General features: G+C 39.5%; 1 protein-coding gene across 8 annotated transcripts in view; it reads left to right on the forward strand.

The window, feature by feature from the left end:
- Positions 1 to 16,543, forward strand: part of caska (calcium/calmodulin-dependent serine protein kinase a) — a 415,030-nt gene that overhangs the window by 385,512 nt on the left and 12,975 nt on the right. For 4 of the 8 annotated variants that reach the window (XM_063050785.1, XM_063050788.1, XM_063050790.1 and 1 more), the window contains 3 exons: positions 6,598 to 6,678; positions 6,802 to 6,882; positions 14,050 to 14,252. In XM_063050785.1, the coding sequence (XP_062906855.1) occupies positions 6,598 to 6,678; positions 6,802 to 6,882; positions 14,050 to 14,252 (365 nt within the window). The remainder of the gene's footprint in view (positions 1 to 6,597; positions 6,679 to 6,801; positions 6,883 to 14,049; positions 14,253 to 16,543) is intronic. The other 4 variants (XM_063050787.1, XM_063050789.1, XM_063050791.1 and 1 more) reach the window with 1 other exon arrangement.

Genomic DNA, 16,543 nt, shown 5'->3' on the forward strand with positions numbered 1-16,543 from the left:
ATTGTCCCATGATTCTTGAAGGACTAGAAAAGCCTCATCTATGCCGTATAAATAGATAGATAATTATGAGAAAGAAAGAAGGAGAATGAATTAAATGAGCCATGATAACTTTAAAGTAAAATCAACTCATCCTTTGGCACATAACATTTGTTTTATTTTGGCTGACAGATGATGCATCTTGGTGTTGTTAGATCAAGCATTCAAAACAACAGTTAAGTTTTGACCCCTACCCCCCCCCCACCCGCCAGGACCTAGGCTTCAAACTGGGCTTAAAATCAAGAACACTTGGCCACAGTGGTTCTCTTCATTAAAATATTTGTCTGAAACGACCTTTTTCTTTGAACGATTAACCCAATACTGTACATCTAAATTTTCTTGTGTACCTAACCTATGGAAAAATAAATAGCACCTCTTACAATGCACAACTGCTGATCATTGTAAAGGGAGAGCCAGCAATGGAATCAAAGCCATAGTACAATATCACAAGCTACAAATATGGTATATGTATGCAAATATGAAATACTTTGTTTTATGCATTTTATGAATTTAATAAATTTGCCTTGGGATTGTATCCGTTCTTGTGAAAACATAGTTATGTACATACCAGTTCTAAAATGAAACCAGGATGCACACAACATTAAATTTCCATATCTGACCACAATAGAGAGTTAAGTATTTTTGCAATGTGATATGTTTGTTGCCTTTTGTGGATACTGAAATATATATTTCATGCATTTTTTGTAATATAATATTTGATTTTGTTTTGATGTGAATTTTTTGTGTGTTTTATACATTTTGGTTGTAATTTAATAATGCAATGCAACATTGCTTAAACAATAATGCTTATACATTTTTCATGCTGTCTTCCACCTAATGGCCTCTATGCATGTAAGTAACTGTGAATGAGTGACATTAACTTTTCTCCCTTTTATCATTTTTATATTTGTTTGTCTCATTAGCATTAAAGGAATTAAAGCTGCATTATATTCTCTTGGAAAACCTTTTCCCACCTTTGGCATAATAAAAAGTTTTAGAAAGTATGTTGATGTCTGGACCCAGAAATGCAAAGTAATGTTGTTCACTAATAGAGCTTGAATTAGTGCAGATACATGCTTAGAAGTTCCATTTTTCTCTTAGGGTGTGCCAGATGAGCACCAATCATTGGTTTTATCATTGGTCCTACACTGAAAACACGGCACCAAAAGCCATCAATGAAAATATACTCCTTAACATTTATTTCAGAGGCTAAAATCAGGCTTGACAGCCACAAACCCAAATGGTCCAGTGTTTTGGCCAGCAGAGAAGGGCAATGGAGACTGGTGATCTCGGTGAGGCAGTTGAGTTGGATAGGGATTGGCATTCATAATGCCAATTTGGAATTTAGGGTGTGGTTGAAGAATCAAATCAGAAAATGTTGATCAGCAAGTCACACAGCTTTTATGTGTAGAGAAGCAGCTAATGTTTCAGGTTTAATGATCTATCAACAAGACTCTATCAATTTAAGCCGCAAACAAGATGGACAAAACAAAGAAAATGGCTGAGAGAGGGTGCCAGCTCAGAGAGGATTTTGGCTTGTCATCCTCTGGAAGAATGAATGAAAACAAGAGAAAGGGGAGAGAAAAGTAAACGTTGTGAAATGTTGTGTTGGGCACGTGGCCAAGTGGTTAAGGCGTTCGTCTAGTGATCTGAAGGTCGCTAGTTTGAGCCTCAGCTGTGGCGGCGTGTTAATGTCCTTGAGCAAGGTACTTAACCACATATTGCTCTGGTGTCTGTGTGAGGAGTGGCGCCCCACACAGACTTCCAATCTGCACCTTGTAAGGCATGAAAATGCCCGATGCAGGCCTCTCATGGTCTGAGTCAACATTCCCTCCCCTGTGAAACTATGCAATATAAAACATTGCAGGTGCTAGAAACTGAAATAAAGCAATATCTTGGTCAGACAGCATCAGCTACAAGAGAGAAACTATTAATGAGCTTACATTAAAATGGATCAGTCGACCCATGAGGGTTGTAATATGCCAAGATGACATCATGGTCCTTAAACTTGCATTGTATTTTGGAGCAGTGTAAGAAGCCGTTGATGAGAAGCTCAAGATGGAATGGAAAATTGAATTAATAGGCAGATGGAAGCTAAGAGGAAGAACAGAGGTGTTCTGCAAGAGGTCACTTAATCTGCATTCGCTTCCTTTGATGTAGAAAAGACCAAAAATGAGCACTGAATGTAATATTCTAAATTGAACAAACTACAAATGAATCACTTCTTCACCTGAAGAGTGTTTAAGTCCTCTCATTATGGGAAGGGAAGAGGTAAAAGGCAAACTGTTGATACTACTTTTTTGAGTAATGGCATTCTGTCTCCAGGGATGTGGGTATTTGTGGTGATGGATGGAAAAATCTCTTAAATCTTCTGCTGTCTCCAACAAGATCCTACCACTAAGAACACCTTTTCCTCCCAACCACACTCTGCTTTCCATAGGGACCGCTATCTACATGATGCTCTTGTCTACTCATACGTCCCCACTGATTTCGCTCCTGACACCTATCCCTGCAAGCATGACAATTACTACATCTGCCCCTACACCATCTCCCTCACCACTATTCAGGGCCCCAAACAGTCCTCCAGGTGAGGTGACACTTTGCTTGTGAGTCTATCAATGCCACCTATTGTATTTGGTGCTCCCGCTGAGAACCGACGTAGATTAGTGGACCACTTCATCAAGGGCCTTTGCTCCATCCACCGCAAAAGACAGGATCTCCTGATGGCCACCCATTTCAGTTCGACTTCCCATTCCCATTCCAACATGTCTCCCCCATGTCCACCTCTACTGCTATGATGGGGCCATACTTGGGATGGAGGAGCAACACCTCGTTCCATCTGAGTTGCTTCCAACCTGATGTCATTAACATCGATTTCTATAACATACTCTCTCTTCTCTCGTTATCCATGCCCCATCCTGATTCCCCCATCACCCCTTCTTTTGTCCTCACCTGCTTATCTACTCCTCCTCTGTTTCTTCCATGAGTCACTGTTCTCTCCTATACGCAGCCTTTACCTCTTCCATATATCACCTCCCAGCTTCTTATTTCATCTGCTCTCTTGCACCCACCCATCACCCCCTTCACCTTGTCTCACATATGAGCTGCCAGCTTGTGCTACTTCCCCTCCCTCCACTTCATTCTGGCTTCTGCCCCCTCCCTTTCCAGTCCTAATGAAGGGGCTCAGCCCAGAACGTTGACTGTTTATTCCCCTCCATAGATGCTTCCTGTCCTTGATCAGGTTGGCTAAAGAAAGCTTGAGCGTAGAAATGGAGATAGAACAGAGTCGGTTGAGAGCCTGTCAGGGGAAAAGCATCTTGGAAGCATTGGTGGAAGAAAGTGTCTTCTTCAAAATTAAAACGATCATCCAGAAAAATCAGCAGGAAGGAGGGAAGAAGACGCTGTCATTAAAATAGCCCTGTGAGTTATTGAGCTTATATTATATCCTGATCCGAGATGGGGAAGTTAAAACTTGTACGTCTTACAACATGCTGGTTGTAGTCATACTGTGCCAAGAGTGCCCAATAATGCGTATCCCAAGGCTAGGTGGAAGTTCCATCTAGAGTGCAAAGTTGACCTATATGTGGAAGTGCTCACTCAGATTTCCAAAGTAACATTGAAGTAGCTGTTGTTGCAATTCACTTAGAGAGAGAGAGGAATAATTTTCAGTCGCATTATGCTAATAAAAAATAGTGCAAATTGCATTTCTAACCTGTGTCCAGCAACAAACCTAGTCTGTCCCACAGCTCAATCTTCATCCTTCTTTGTCACTTCATCACCATCCTCATTTCCCCATACCCCTTTTGGTAGGGGTATTTGTGTTAGCCTCCTAATTAAGTGTTTCTCCCAAAGACGAAGGGTGAAAGCTACCGACTGTAAGTCAGTTATGGTAGAAGAGAATTCAAGGAAGAGGATTAATGAAAATGTTTAATCCTTGCATGAATATCTTGAAAATTCAACAGATGATGGAAAATTTAAATAAAAACAGGAACTGTTGACTGATTTGAACTTCTATAATCTTACTTAGATGTACCTAATTTGAATAGAAAGACTAACTGTATGTGTTACCATCTAAAATTGCACTATAGAAATATAATGCAGCTTTAACTGCATGATGGAATTGTTTTATATGACTCACAATTTCCCTGTAAGTACACCTGAATTAATGCAATACTTCTTCTAACTCTCAACAGCAAAAATGAGCCTCACTTTCATTGTGAAATGTGAGACTTTAAAATCATGTTTAAGGCCCTGTTGGTATTTCCTTAAATAAATTTTAGGGCTAAAGACAAAAGTGTGTCTTTTTGTTAAAACTTGAATAACTATTGTGGCTTTCAAGGGCCCTGCTGAAGCATCTCTGTACTTTATTATCTGTTATATACTTCTCACATTGTATAGACCATAAGACATAAGAGCAAAACTAGGCCATTCAGCCCATTGAGTCTGCTCCACCATTCCATCATGGCTGATCTCGAATTCCACTCAACCCCCATATACATGCCTTCTCGCCGTATCCTTAGGTGCCCTGATCAATCAGGAAACGATCAATTTCCACCTTAAATATACGCATGGACTTGGCCTCCACCGTAGTCTGTGGCAGAACATTCCACAGATTTACTACTCTCTGACTAAAGATATTCCTCCTTACCTCTGTTCTAAAGGGTCGCCCCTCAATTTTGAGGCTGTGCCCTCTAGTTCTGGATACCCCCACCACAGGAACATCCTCTCCACATCCACCCTATCTAGTCCTTTCAATGAGATCTCCCTACATTCTTCTAAATTCCAGTGAGTACAGGCCCAAAGCTCCCAAACACTCCTCGTATGTTAACCCCTTCATTCCCAGAGTCATCCTCGTGAACCTCCTCCAGACTCTCTCCAATGACAACAAATCCTTTCTGAGATATGGGGCCCAAAAGTATTGACAATACTCCAAGTGCAGCCCAGCTAGTGTGTTATAAAGGCCCAGCATTGTCTCCTTGCTTTTATATTCTATTCCCCTTGAAATAAATGTCAATATTGCATTTGCCTTCTTTACTACAGTCTCCACCTGTAAGTTAACCTTCTAGGCCTCTTGCACGAGGACTCCCAAGTCCCTCTGCACCTCTAATGTTTGAACTTTCTCCTCATTTAGAAAATAGTCTGCACTTTTGTTCCTTTTACCAGAATGCATTGTCATACATTTCCCAACACCATATTCCATCTGCCACCTTTTTTACCCATTCTTCCAATTTGTCTAAGTCCTGCTACAATTGCACTGCTTCTTCAACACTACCTACTCCTCCGCCTATCTTCATATCATCCACAAACTGCCACAAAGCCATCAATTCCATTATCTAAATCATTGACAAATAATGTGAATAGCAGCAGTCCCAATACTGACCCCTGAGGCACACCTCAATTTAGGTTGGGGATATTAAGCTTCCTTTCATACTCTTACTTATCTATTGTGCTTTCACTCTCCTCAACCAGCAATCAAAGTCCTCCCATATTTCTAATGTTTCCATGTTGTCTAATAGTTTTGTATATTTATCAGAGCATGAGAGGGACAGGAATCGACAAGCTCCCTAAGGAAAGAAAGTTTTGCAGATGAAATGGCATTTAGCAGGAAGCATTTCATCTTTATGGAAGATGCATATTTCATTCATGTATTAAGTACATTAGGTTTGTCATATAAGCATTCCTTCAAACCGTAGCGTGGAATTGTTTTTGTGTCTCCAATGGTTGGAATGATTTCAGATTTTCAAATTTTAGAATGTTCATTTGAACAAATATTTCATCTTTTTCAACTAGCAGTCTGAATCATTGTGGTTTTAGGTTAAGATTAAGGCAAAGCTTTATATTTTTCCACTGTTAACCTCTGAAAAGTGAGTTCCCATGCTTGTCCTTATTACAGCCTGCATTTTTTTTTCCAGAAGATTAGTTCATAATGGGCAAAATATCTGGTGGCTAACAGAAAACCGCTAACAAAAATCTAGTAATAAGTACTTACAGAAAAATTGATAGTCTTCATATCACTTGTTAATTGGCTAAGATTTTTGGCAGAACTTTATATCATTAAAGATGTGTTCCTCACCTTCCAGGTTTGCTCTATATGTTGTTCATTTTAATACCGTCTTTAGTATTCTGTAATGTTAAATACTATTGAAAAGATGTACACTTATCCCTTAAATTATTCTGAACAGTGCCAAAAACATCAAAATATGTACTTATCCCACTTCACTATAAGCTATTGTTCTGAGAAATTTTTAAATGAAGGGAAAATCAGACACCAGTTTCAATAACACCGATTATTCAATAACAAAATCAAGAACACTTCATCTCATATCATTTGAAAATGTGTGTTTTTTTTTTACAAAGCAACTGTTCAATTGCAGAATAATACTTAATTGCACTGCACTCTACTCTGGAATAAAGAGTAATTCTTTGGTACTTCAGATCATGATAGATTTTGTAATCTTAGTCTGAAATTCCAAGAAATTATTTTAAAAATCCCTCTAATTTAACTGTTGTGAAAAAGAATCATAATATTCAATTGACTTTTACAATGGGTCTCTCTTTTAGTCTTCGATCAACTAGATCTCGTCACATATGAAGAAGTAGTAAAACTGCCAGCCTTCAGAAGGAAGACTCTGGTGTTACTAGGTAAATAAAAAGAAACTGTGATATAATTTCATTAATTGTACAATTGCATTTACTAATTACTGTTCAAGGCATCTTTTAAAAGTGAATAAAATTTTGTTTTTACCTTTCTTATTTATGTAAAAGGAGCCCATGGAGTAGGACGACGGCACATTAAAAACACTCTTATTACAAAACATCCTGACAGATTTGCATACCCTATTCCACGTAAGTGGTGGATTTGGAAATATTGTATATGTGTGAAATAGTTAAATCCTTAACAAAAACTATTGTAGTTTGTTGGACAGTCGTGGTTGTTACACATCAGTTATTGTATTCATAAAAGTAGATTGCCTTTCAATCAAAGAAGCATTTTTGATCTTGTTTCAGTTTAACAGTATCTCCACCTTTTCTTGTTCTTCCTTTGGACTAGCTGTGAACTGGCATAGACTACGCACAAACAAGCATAAACGCCTGCAGATTTGGACCAAGTTTTGGTTGGCAGCCATTTCTAGAAAGTTTAAAACACTAGTAAATGACAAAGAGAGTCATAAGGTTATATAAATATTCAGCGTAAATACAGGTTCTTCGGCCCAAACAGTACATGCTGAACTAATATAAGGGGCATATAGTACTGGCCTTGTCCCCCAGTTAAAACCTGATACCAACAGACCGCCACTCCTAACTTCTAGAAAGAATCCAACCTGTTTCTATGTTGCACTCGAATATGCTTTAGTGTAGCCTGTCAGATCCTCATTTAAGGTCTGAACCATGCCTTGAAGTTCAAAGTACATGTATGTCACCCAGAGGCGTATCTACGAAAAATAGCGTCTATGGCAGGCACTGAAATTGCGCCCCTGTCCAAAAATCTGACACCTGTCTTTTAGATAATTTTACCATAATATCAGCTCAAAAATACAAGTCAAGTTCGTTAATCTTTTAATTAACAAATTAAGGCACTACATGAAAATTATAACTGCATCTTCCTTGCTTTCACTAATGCAAATTGGTCTATGATGTGATCAAAATCAGTTTTTTCAGTTTCTTCTCTTTCTACACTCAACAGAGCAAGATCACAGAGTCTGCTTGACCCATGGAGGCTCTCAAATATGGAAGTATTAGTTTTAACTTGCTGAATGATCTCTCACAGCTGGCGATGGAAACTGTGATGGTTAGCCTTATCTGAATAGCAATGGGAAGATTTGGGAAGAAGCTCTCATCTCCATACTGAACAATAAATTCAAGGAGCTCTTCAGGTCTTGATATTTTCATGTTGACCCGCCTTGATAGCAACATTCTGCAATCCAAAATTTCTTCATATAGCTGCTGTCCATCAACATCAGAGCTGTACAATTCGCCCAAATTTTTGCACTTCTTCTTTAGGTCGTTACTATCGGTACCAAAACACGGTCCCTCGACATAGAGAAGGAACCCAAACTTGGCGTCAGTGTCGTGCAAACGAGTGAACCTTTCGTCCATTTCTCTGTGAAAGCGGTCGAGTGTTCCCTTCATAACTCTTTCCATTTCCTCCTTAGCTGTTAACCCAGCGTCTCTCAAGTTCTCATCAGCCATTCATTTCTTTCGTCTCTGACGTCTTTCAACTTCAATATTCCATTCTTGACAGAGACCGACTCCTTCTTCAAGTGACTTACTGACCAACACTTCTCTTTCATCATAAAAATAATCTTGGAGGGCTTTCAAGTCCAGGGCAGCATCGTGGAAGTTCATGCTAGGATCCTGCAGCCTCTTTTGAATACAGTCAATGTGAATGAGTACTTTGTTCCAAAATCCTAGCAACATCAGAAAATCGTAACAACATGCGGTTGTACAGCTGCCTTGTGTCACTTTTTGTTTCACTGGTCTCGTTTTTATTGTCTGTCATGTCCTGGAGAACTTGAAGTATCTCCTCAAGGTACTTGTTGAGGGGCTTCACTGCTTCTGTCCTTGCACTCCACCTGGTTTTGGACTCTGACTTAACAACCACAGGCACGGTGTTTTTGAGTTTTTCCCAGCACTGTGTTGAACAAGAGAAAAACACATAGAGAGCTTCGATGGTTCCAAAAACCGTGACCATCATTGTATCCTGCTTGGCTGCATGTACACCCACCAAGTTGAGTGAGCGATTGTCACAATTCACAAACACTGCCAGATTGTTTTTCTCACTTATTCTTTGATGAACACCACTTCTGTGTCCAGCCATCACAGCTGCATTGTCATAGCACTGTGACCGACAATCTTGTAGCTCCATTTCGTCCTTCTCTAGCTGTTTCAAGATGTCTTCAACCAAGCTCTCAGCATCTTTCTGGCTTATCTGGATAAAACCAAGGAAGGACTCTCTAACACAGACTGTTTTCCTCTCAAAATCAACTTTCACATACTTCACTACTTCCCATGGTGTGCCTGATCAGGAGTCGGGTCGAACATGAGACCATAGTACTTGGCTTTACAAATGCTTCTCAGTAAACTCTGGTGAACAGTGGATGCCATCATGTGGATGAATTCGTTCTGCACACCCGGTGAAAGATAAGACGTGGATCCAGGATGACTTTCCAAATGAGTGAGGTGTTCTTTTATGATAGGGTCAAAAATGGCCAGTAGTTCAGTAAGCCAAGGAAATTTCCCACATTGGAGTCATCGTCTAGCTGAAGTGACTCCGTGTCCTCGCAAAGCCAGGTTCTGAGTCGCAAGGAATTTTATGCAGTGAAGGCTTCTCGTCAAGATATCACACCATTTCTGCTTTTCCTTCTCAATCTGTGACTGAAATACCGCATCAATAACTCCTTTGTTTCCAAATAAATTTCTTTCCATTTCTTTCTACTGTGTGAAGCATTCCTGATGATTCTTGGCATTTTCATGAACACTAATCCTTTCAGGTGCTTTCCACTGATTGAATCCACTTTCCTGCTCCAATGAGGATTGATGGTCTGACCGGGAATAGAGAAGACAACAGATACAAAATGCAGACTTTTTAGAAGGGGACTAGACCAGCCATGAGCGAGTCACTTCCTCACCACGGCCATTTCCCAATTTTTTCCTCTTGAACCAAGTTTTGTTCATTGAGCAGTTATTTGTTGGTAGGAAAGACCCCTCACTGTTCTGGAAATACTTTGAACCCAGCTTCATTATTTCTGTTCTCAACGTGTCAGGCAGAATTGCTTTTCCAGTATCCCTGTCGAACTTCAGAAGTCCAATGTCATGTTCAATCACTTTTGGTATGACTGTTCGAGGCTCTTTGACACCATCCAGTTCACTAGGTTCAGTGTTGTCAGGTAAAATCTCATCAATAAACTCAACGTCATCACCACCACCATCGTCTTCCCCTCCTGTCATGTCCACTCTGTGGCAGCGTCACTCTTAATCTCATCATACTCGGATTTATCTGACTTGACTTCCTCCTCGACTTGTGACACATTTGTACTTGATCCACCTTCGGATTCTAACAAACTTGTAGCAGGTGCAGGCGACTCCGTGGAATGTGTTGAACTACTTGTTCCAGGCTTTTCAAAGAAAGGTTTGAAGAACTTGCTCAACTTCTTGGCTTCCTCCACCTCCAACTTTCATCTCTTCTGTCCTTCAGCTCCACTTTCCTTCTTCGTGAAGAAACGTTTCATGGTCTTCTTACACAATGCTCTGAAATAAGGCCATCCTAGTGCTTCTCATCCATGATAATCAAAGACATATCATACATCTGAAGAAAATTCTTTTTTCACTATCCGAGGATGGCTTGTCTGACTTTAATAGAAACTGCTCAGTGCCACCCCCCTTCAAGTGGCGCCCAGGGCACGTGCCATACCTTAGATATGCCACTGATGTCACCATATGCATTTTCTTGCAACTATACTCAATAAATCCATCATAGATTAATAACCATAATAAAATCAATGAAAAACTACACCAACTTGGGCATTCAACCACTGTGCAAAGGACAACAAACTGCAAGCACAAAAACAAAGAGATAATCATAATAAATATCGAGAACCCGAGATGAAGAGTTCTTGAACATGAGTCAGTAGGTTGTGGGAACATTTTAATGATGGGGCAAATGAAGTAAAGTGGGGAAGCTGAACAAACAGTATGGCCCAGGAGCCCGTGATTTCTGGGCAACAAAGGTTTGCCCATTATGCTGGCAAAAGAGCCCCAGATGTTGAAACAAGTTGTTTTAATGAAATTAGATAGCTCAGCAGACTTTCCCTTATGTTCTTCAGCTTGAAAGTATTTTGGCTATAATATAAAATGATATTCTTCTTACAAGGGCAGCTGAGATTTCAATGAGCAATTACACCTACAGCCTGTCTCCATAACAGATTTAAGAAACAAAATATTGTAAATGAGAAGAAAAGTTAGAAAAGATGTAAGAGTCAAATCTGGTACAGATAAACAAAAAGGAGAGGAGTATTTAAAAAGACAGAAATGATAATAAATTAATTGAAACTTTTAAAATTCAACGTTTTCCTAGCTACAGGAATTTTGTTTTCTTTCTCGTCCAGAGTATTAGCCCTCCTCACATTATTAAGAGTATACATGTACTGTTAAATAAAGCACAAATATCCTTCAGAGAACTTAATGGTTTAAATTGGGCAAATTCTTAAAAATAACAAAAGCTAAGATTCATGACTGTGTATGCAAAGCTAACTGCGTTATTGTTGTTCCTTTTCACACCTTGTAGCACATTGGGCGACACTTTGACTGCTTTTTACGAGGCATAGTTGCTAGCTCAATGCTCAACCCAGCACAGATGGAAAGTGTGCAAGGAGTTGGCTGGATTCACCTCGAAGTCCAGTGCTGATGCCACTACACCACTGGCCAGCTAAAGCTAACTGTGGTGTAACCCAATCAGCTAATTTCTGCTGTTCATAATTCAGTTCCGTTTTCACCTGAAATTCCTGTTTCACATATTAATAATATACTGCATTCCCGTTATTCTTGCATTGGCATTTATTTCATTATTAGATAATATTATTTGTTTTTACTTTCTGGGCATCAGAGTAAATTTTTAAAATGCAAAGCATCTATGTTCAAAATAACTTATAGAAACATAGAAAATAGGTGCAGGAGTAGGCCATTCAGCCCTTCGAGCCTGCATCGCCATTTATTATGATCATGGCTGATCATCCAACTCAGAACCCAGCCTTCCCTCCATACCCCCTGACCCCTGTAGCCACAAGGGCCATATCTAACTTCCTTTTAAACATAGCTAATGAACTGGCCTCAACAGTTTGCTGTGGCAGAGAATTCCACAGATTCACCACTCTCTGTGTGAAGAAGTTTTTCCTAATCTCGGTCCTAAAAGGCTTCCCCTCTATCCTCAAACTGTGACCCCTCGTTCTGGACCTCCCCAACATCGGGAACAATCTTCCCGCATCTAGCCTGTCCAATCCCTTTAGGATTTATTAGATTATTTTCTTGCTTGTTTCATTGAAGAAATTATGTGATATCAGCCAAAATGGCGAAAACACTGTACTGTTGAATGGGGGGGTGCAGTTAGTCAAGGATTATCACTTCAGATCCACTCTTCAAGGGGAGAGAGAGGCAGAAGAAAGCCATTTAGCCTGACTTCAGTGATTGGGAAGATGTTGCAGTTGGTTGTTAAGGATGAGGTTTCAGGATACTTGGAGGAACATGATAAAATAGGCTGTAATCAGCATGGATTCCTCAAGAGAAAAACTTGCCTGACAAATCTATTGGAATTCTTTAACGAAATAACAAGCAGAATAGACAAGGGACAGTCAGTCAACATTGTGTACTTGGATTTTCAGAAGGCCTTCAACAAGATGCCACATGTGAGGCTGTTTAACAAGCTACAAGCCCATTGTATTACGGGAAAGATTCTAGCGTGGATTAAGCAGAGGCTTATTGGCAGGAGGCAAAGAGTGAGCATAAAGGGAGCCTTTTCTGGTTGGCTGCCAGTGGTGTTCCACAGGGGGTCTGTGTTGGGACCAGTTCTTTTTACATTATATGTCAATGATTTGGATGATGGAATTACTTTGTTGCAAAGTTTGCAGACAATACAAAGGTAGGTGGAGGAACTGCTGGGTTTGAGGAAATAGTGAGGCTACAGAGGATTTGGGTTAGGGGATCGGGCAAAGTGGCAGTTGGAGTACAGTATTAGGAAGTGTATGGTGATGGACTTTGGTAGAAGAAATTAAATGGTTGACTATTTTCTAAATGAAGAGAAAATACAAAAACCTATGGCACAAAGAGATTTTGGAGTCTTTGTGCAAGATTCCCTAAAGGTTAATTTGCAGGTTGAGTCTGTGGTGAGGAAGGCAAATATTTCATTCATTAGCATTCTTAGCATTCATTTCAAGAGGACTAGAATATAAAAGCAGGGATGTAATGTTGAAACTTTATAAAGCATTGGCAAGCCCTCATTTAGAGTATTGTGTGCAGTTTTGGACCCCTTAGAAAGCATGTGCTGAAACTGGAGTGGGTTCAAAGGAAGTCCACAAACATGATTCCAGGATTAAATGGCTTGTCATATGAAGAGAGTTTGATGGCTCTGGGCCTGTATTCTCTAGAATTCAGAAGAATGAACCTCATCGAAATCTATCAAATGGTGAAAGGCCTTGATAGAGTGTACGTGGAAAGGATGTTTCCTATGGTCGGAGTGTATTAAGACCAAAAGAGACAGCCTCAAAATAAAGGGGTGTCCTTTTAGAAGAGATATGGAATTCTGTGCCACAGGCTGCTGTGAAGGCCAAGTCTCTATGTATATTTAAGTCAGAGGTTGATAGATTCTTGATTGGTCAGCATGAAGGGATACATGGGGAAGGCAGAAAACTGGGGCTGAGAGGAAAAATAGTTCAGCCATGAAATGGTGGAGCAGACTTGATGGGCCAATTGGCCTAATTCTGCTCTTATATCTTATGGTCTTATTATCCAGTAGATTGTCTTAGAGCACTGGATCCCATAATCTCTCTTAGCACCATAGACACTATTTTGTTTTCACACAGAAAGGATGGCAGTTGAACCTAACCACCTTTGGTTGCTTACCTCATCTAAAAATTTCCTTACTGTGGACAAATACCTATCATTCCTGCTTACCAGTTGACCTCACTGTGCTATGTGCTCACTGACCTCCTTTGATTTAATTAATCAAATTTACAATTTAAAAATGTTATCCTCATGCTCAGATCCCACTTGGGCCTTATTTACCCTTTTTGAGTTCTATAAAGTGTCAGTACCCTGTGTTTCTCAAATTTGAGTTACTTTGTGTATTTCCTGTTCAATGTATAATCAAAGACCCAAGTTCTGTGATCCTCTCCCAAAACCTTTCTCTCCTCCTGTAAAATTTTCTTCAATGGTCAGAAAAGAATAATGAGCCAGCTGTCAGCTAGAACCTTAATTTTCAACAGCAATACCTGTCACCTAATGTAAAATTGTTTTTCTACATAGACACTACCAGACCTGCCAGAAAAGATGAAGAAAATGGCAAAAATTATCATTTTGTTTCACATGATCAAATGATGCAAGACATTTCCAACAATGAATATCTGGAATATGGCAGTCATGAGGATGCAATGTATGGAACAAAGCTGGAAACGATACGGAAAATCCATGAACAAGGACTCATTGCAATTCTAGATGTTGAGCCACAGGTCAGTAAGGGAACAGAAACCATCATAATTTGAATATTATTGTTATTGCTCTGGTGTTATCCTGGCTATTGCCATACTTTTGCCATGTCGTTAGTGCTGCCAGTCAAGTTTCATTTTACAGTTTGTCAGGCAGTAACTATAATCAGCCTTGTTGGGCTTTTTAACCATCTGTCATCAGATTACTTATGGGTTGATGAAAGAAGAAAAACGTAAGTTATTATTCTTACTAACAATCGTTTCATACTTCGAGAAACCTTATTTTACTAAAAATTTGTTTTCAGGAAAAAATGTATTTAACTTGGTGAAATATCAATTCATTGTTGAGCTTACTAGTGACTAAATAATGTACCCGGTAACTCATTAAACCACATAGATCAGATAGGACCTTAAGTTACTGCTAAATTAGTGGATTTTTCCTGATTACAGTAGAATAGCTACAATTGGACTCTGTTTTGTGGGATGAATTATTGAAGTGACATTGATCAGTATATGGTGACAAGCATTCTTCAAATCCTTCCCCATCTTTCATTCTTCAGTCCTGACAAAGGGTTCCGGCCCGAAACGTGACTCATTGTTTCTGACTGATGCTGCCCGACCTGCTGAGTTCATCCAGCGTACCGAAAGTGTTGCTTTGATCACAGCATCTGCAGATTATTTTGTGTTTATGGTGACCTCTGCTGGAAACATAGTATATAGACCAGTTGAGCAAAAGAATGGGTTTACAATGGACACTCACAGTGAATTAATGGTCCAGATTGTGCTTTCATGCCTATCAGCCACACAGTGTCCAGTGCACCTCAAATTACCATGTCAAAGTGAAATGCTAGCGTATCTGGACAACACTGGGCACTCATATAGTTTACAGACAGCGTTTCCCTTTATTTGGGTGGAATTTCTGACACTGACAAGAACTTACTGAGTTCTTACACTCAGTAAGAACGGAAGTTTTTTTACACTATTTGCTTCATTTTAATACATTTAATTATATGAGAGCAAAAAGAGTTTTAATTTAATTTCTATTTGTATTTTAATGTTTTACTTCTAATTGTGTAAATCAATTTGAGTAGTTTTTAAATGTATCCACCTATTAGAGACTTTGAGGTCTTTGAAGTAGATGGCATCAGAGCCTTCTGTGGGTCTAATGGGATACTCTGATAAGACATGTTTACTGCTCGAGTTTGCTCTGCTTTCAGAGACACTTTTAGGTTTGGCCCTTTTTTACCTGGAGATTGAAAGTTTGGGCAACAGATCCAAAAATCAGTGGGTTCAGGATGGCTCAATGTTTACTTGAATGAAGTATAGCCTCACTGTAACTGGCCCTACAAAATAATCAATTCTTTTAGGAAAGGTGAATGAGGCAAAGTATATTGCAACTTACTGTATTTAAACAGATCAGGTTTTGTATATTTAATTATGTATTGTTTATAGAAAGTTGATGAATTCTGCAATTAAACAAGAGGGAAGGCAGTGTTGTAATGTAAAACAGCACATTTTTTTTCTCGATTAAAAGTTGTTTGCAACTTTTGAAATGGCGCATTACACTAAAATGGAATTAATGATTCTGAATCGTTTTAGCATTCTTTGAATTTTTGATTTATAATTCTTCAGTTCAACAAAACAAAATGCAGTGCTCCTTTTGACAATGAAAGATGTTTGTTAAAAAGAGTGGTAGATGCAGAGAGTTTCATGACATTTAAGAAAGATCTAGAGGAATATTTGAAAATGGGAGTAGCATTGGTGGGTATTTATTGATCCACAGTAAGACCCCATAACTAATACTTAAATTCCTCAAAGACTCAGAAGGTTAATTGAACTATTTGGTGAGAGGGCACGATAGCATAGTGGGTAGCGTAACACCTTACAACGCCAGCAATCAATTTCTCCTCCCATCTGTAAGGAGTTTGTACATTCATTCCATAAGACCATGAGATATAGGAGCAGAGGCCATCTGGTCCATCGAGTCTGCAACACCATTCAATCATGGCTGATCCTTTTTTTGTCCTCCTCAACCCCAGTTCTCAGCTTTCTCCCCATAACCTTTGATGCCATGTCCAATCAAGAACCTATCAACCTCTGCCTTAAATACACCCAACACCTGGCCTTCACAGCTGCATGTGGCAACAAACTCCACAAATTCACCACCCCCACCCTTGAGCTAAAGAAATTTCTCCACATCTCTGTTTTGAAAGGGCACCCCTCTATCCTGAGGCTGTGTCCTCTGGTCCTGGGCTCTCCCACCATGGGAAACATCCATTCCACATCAACTCTGTCTAGGCCTTTCAATATTCAAA

The sequence above is a fragment of the Mobula hypostoma genome, chromosome 6, assembly GCF_963921235.1.
Source record: "Mobula hypostoma chromosome 6, sMobHyp1.1, whole genome shotgun sequence".
NCBI classification, from domain to species: Eukaryota; Metazoa; Chordata; class Chondrichthyes; order Myliobatiformes; family Myliobatidae; genus Mobula; species Mobula hypostoma.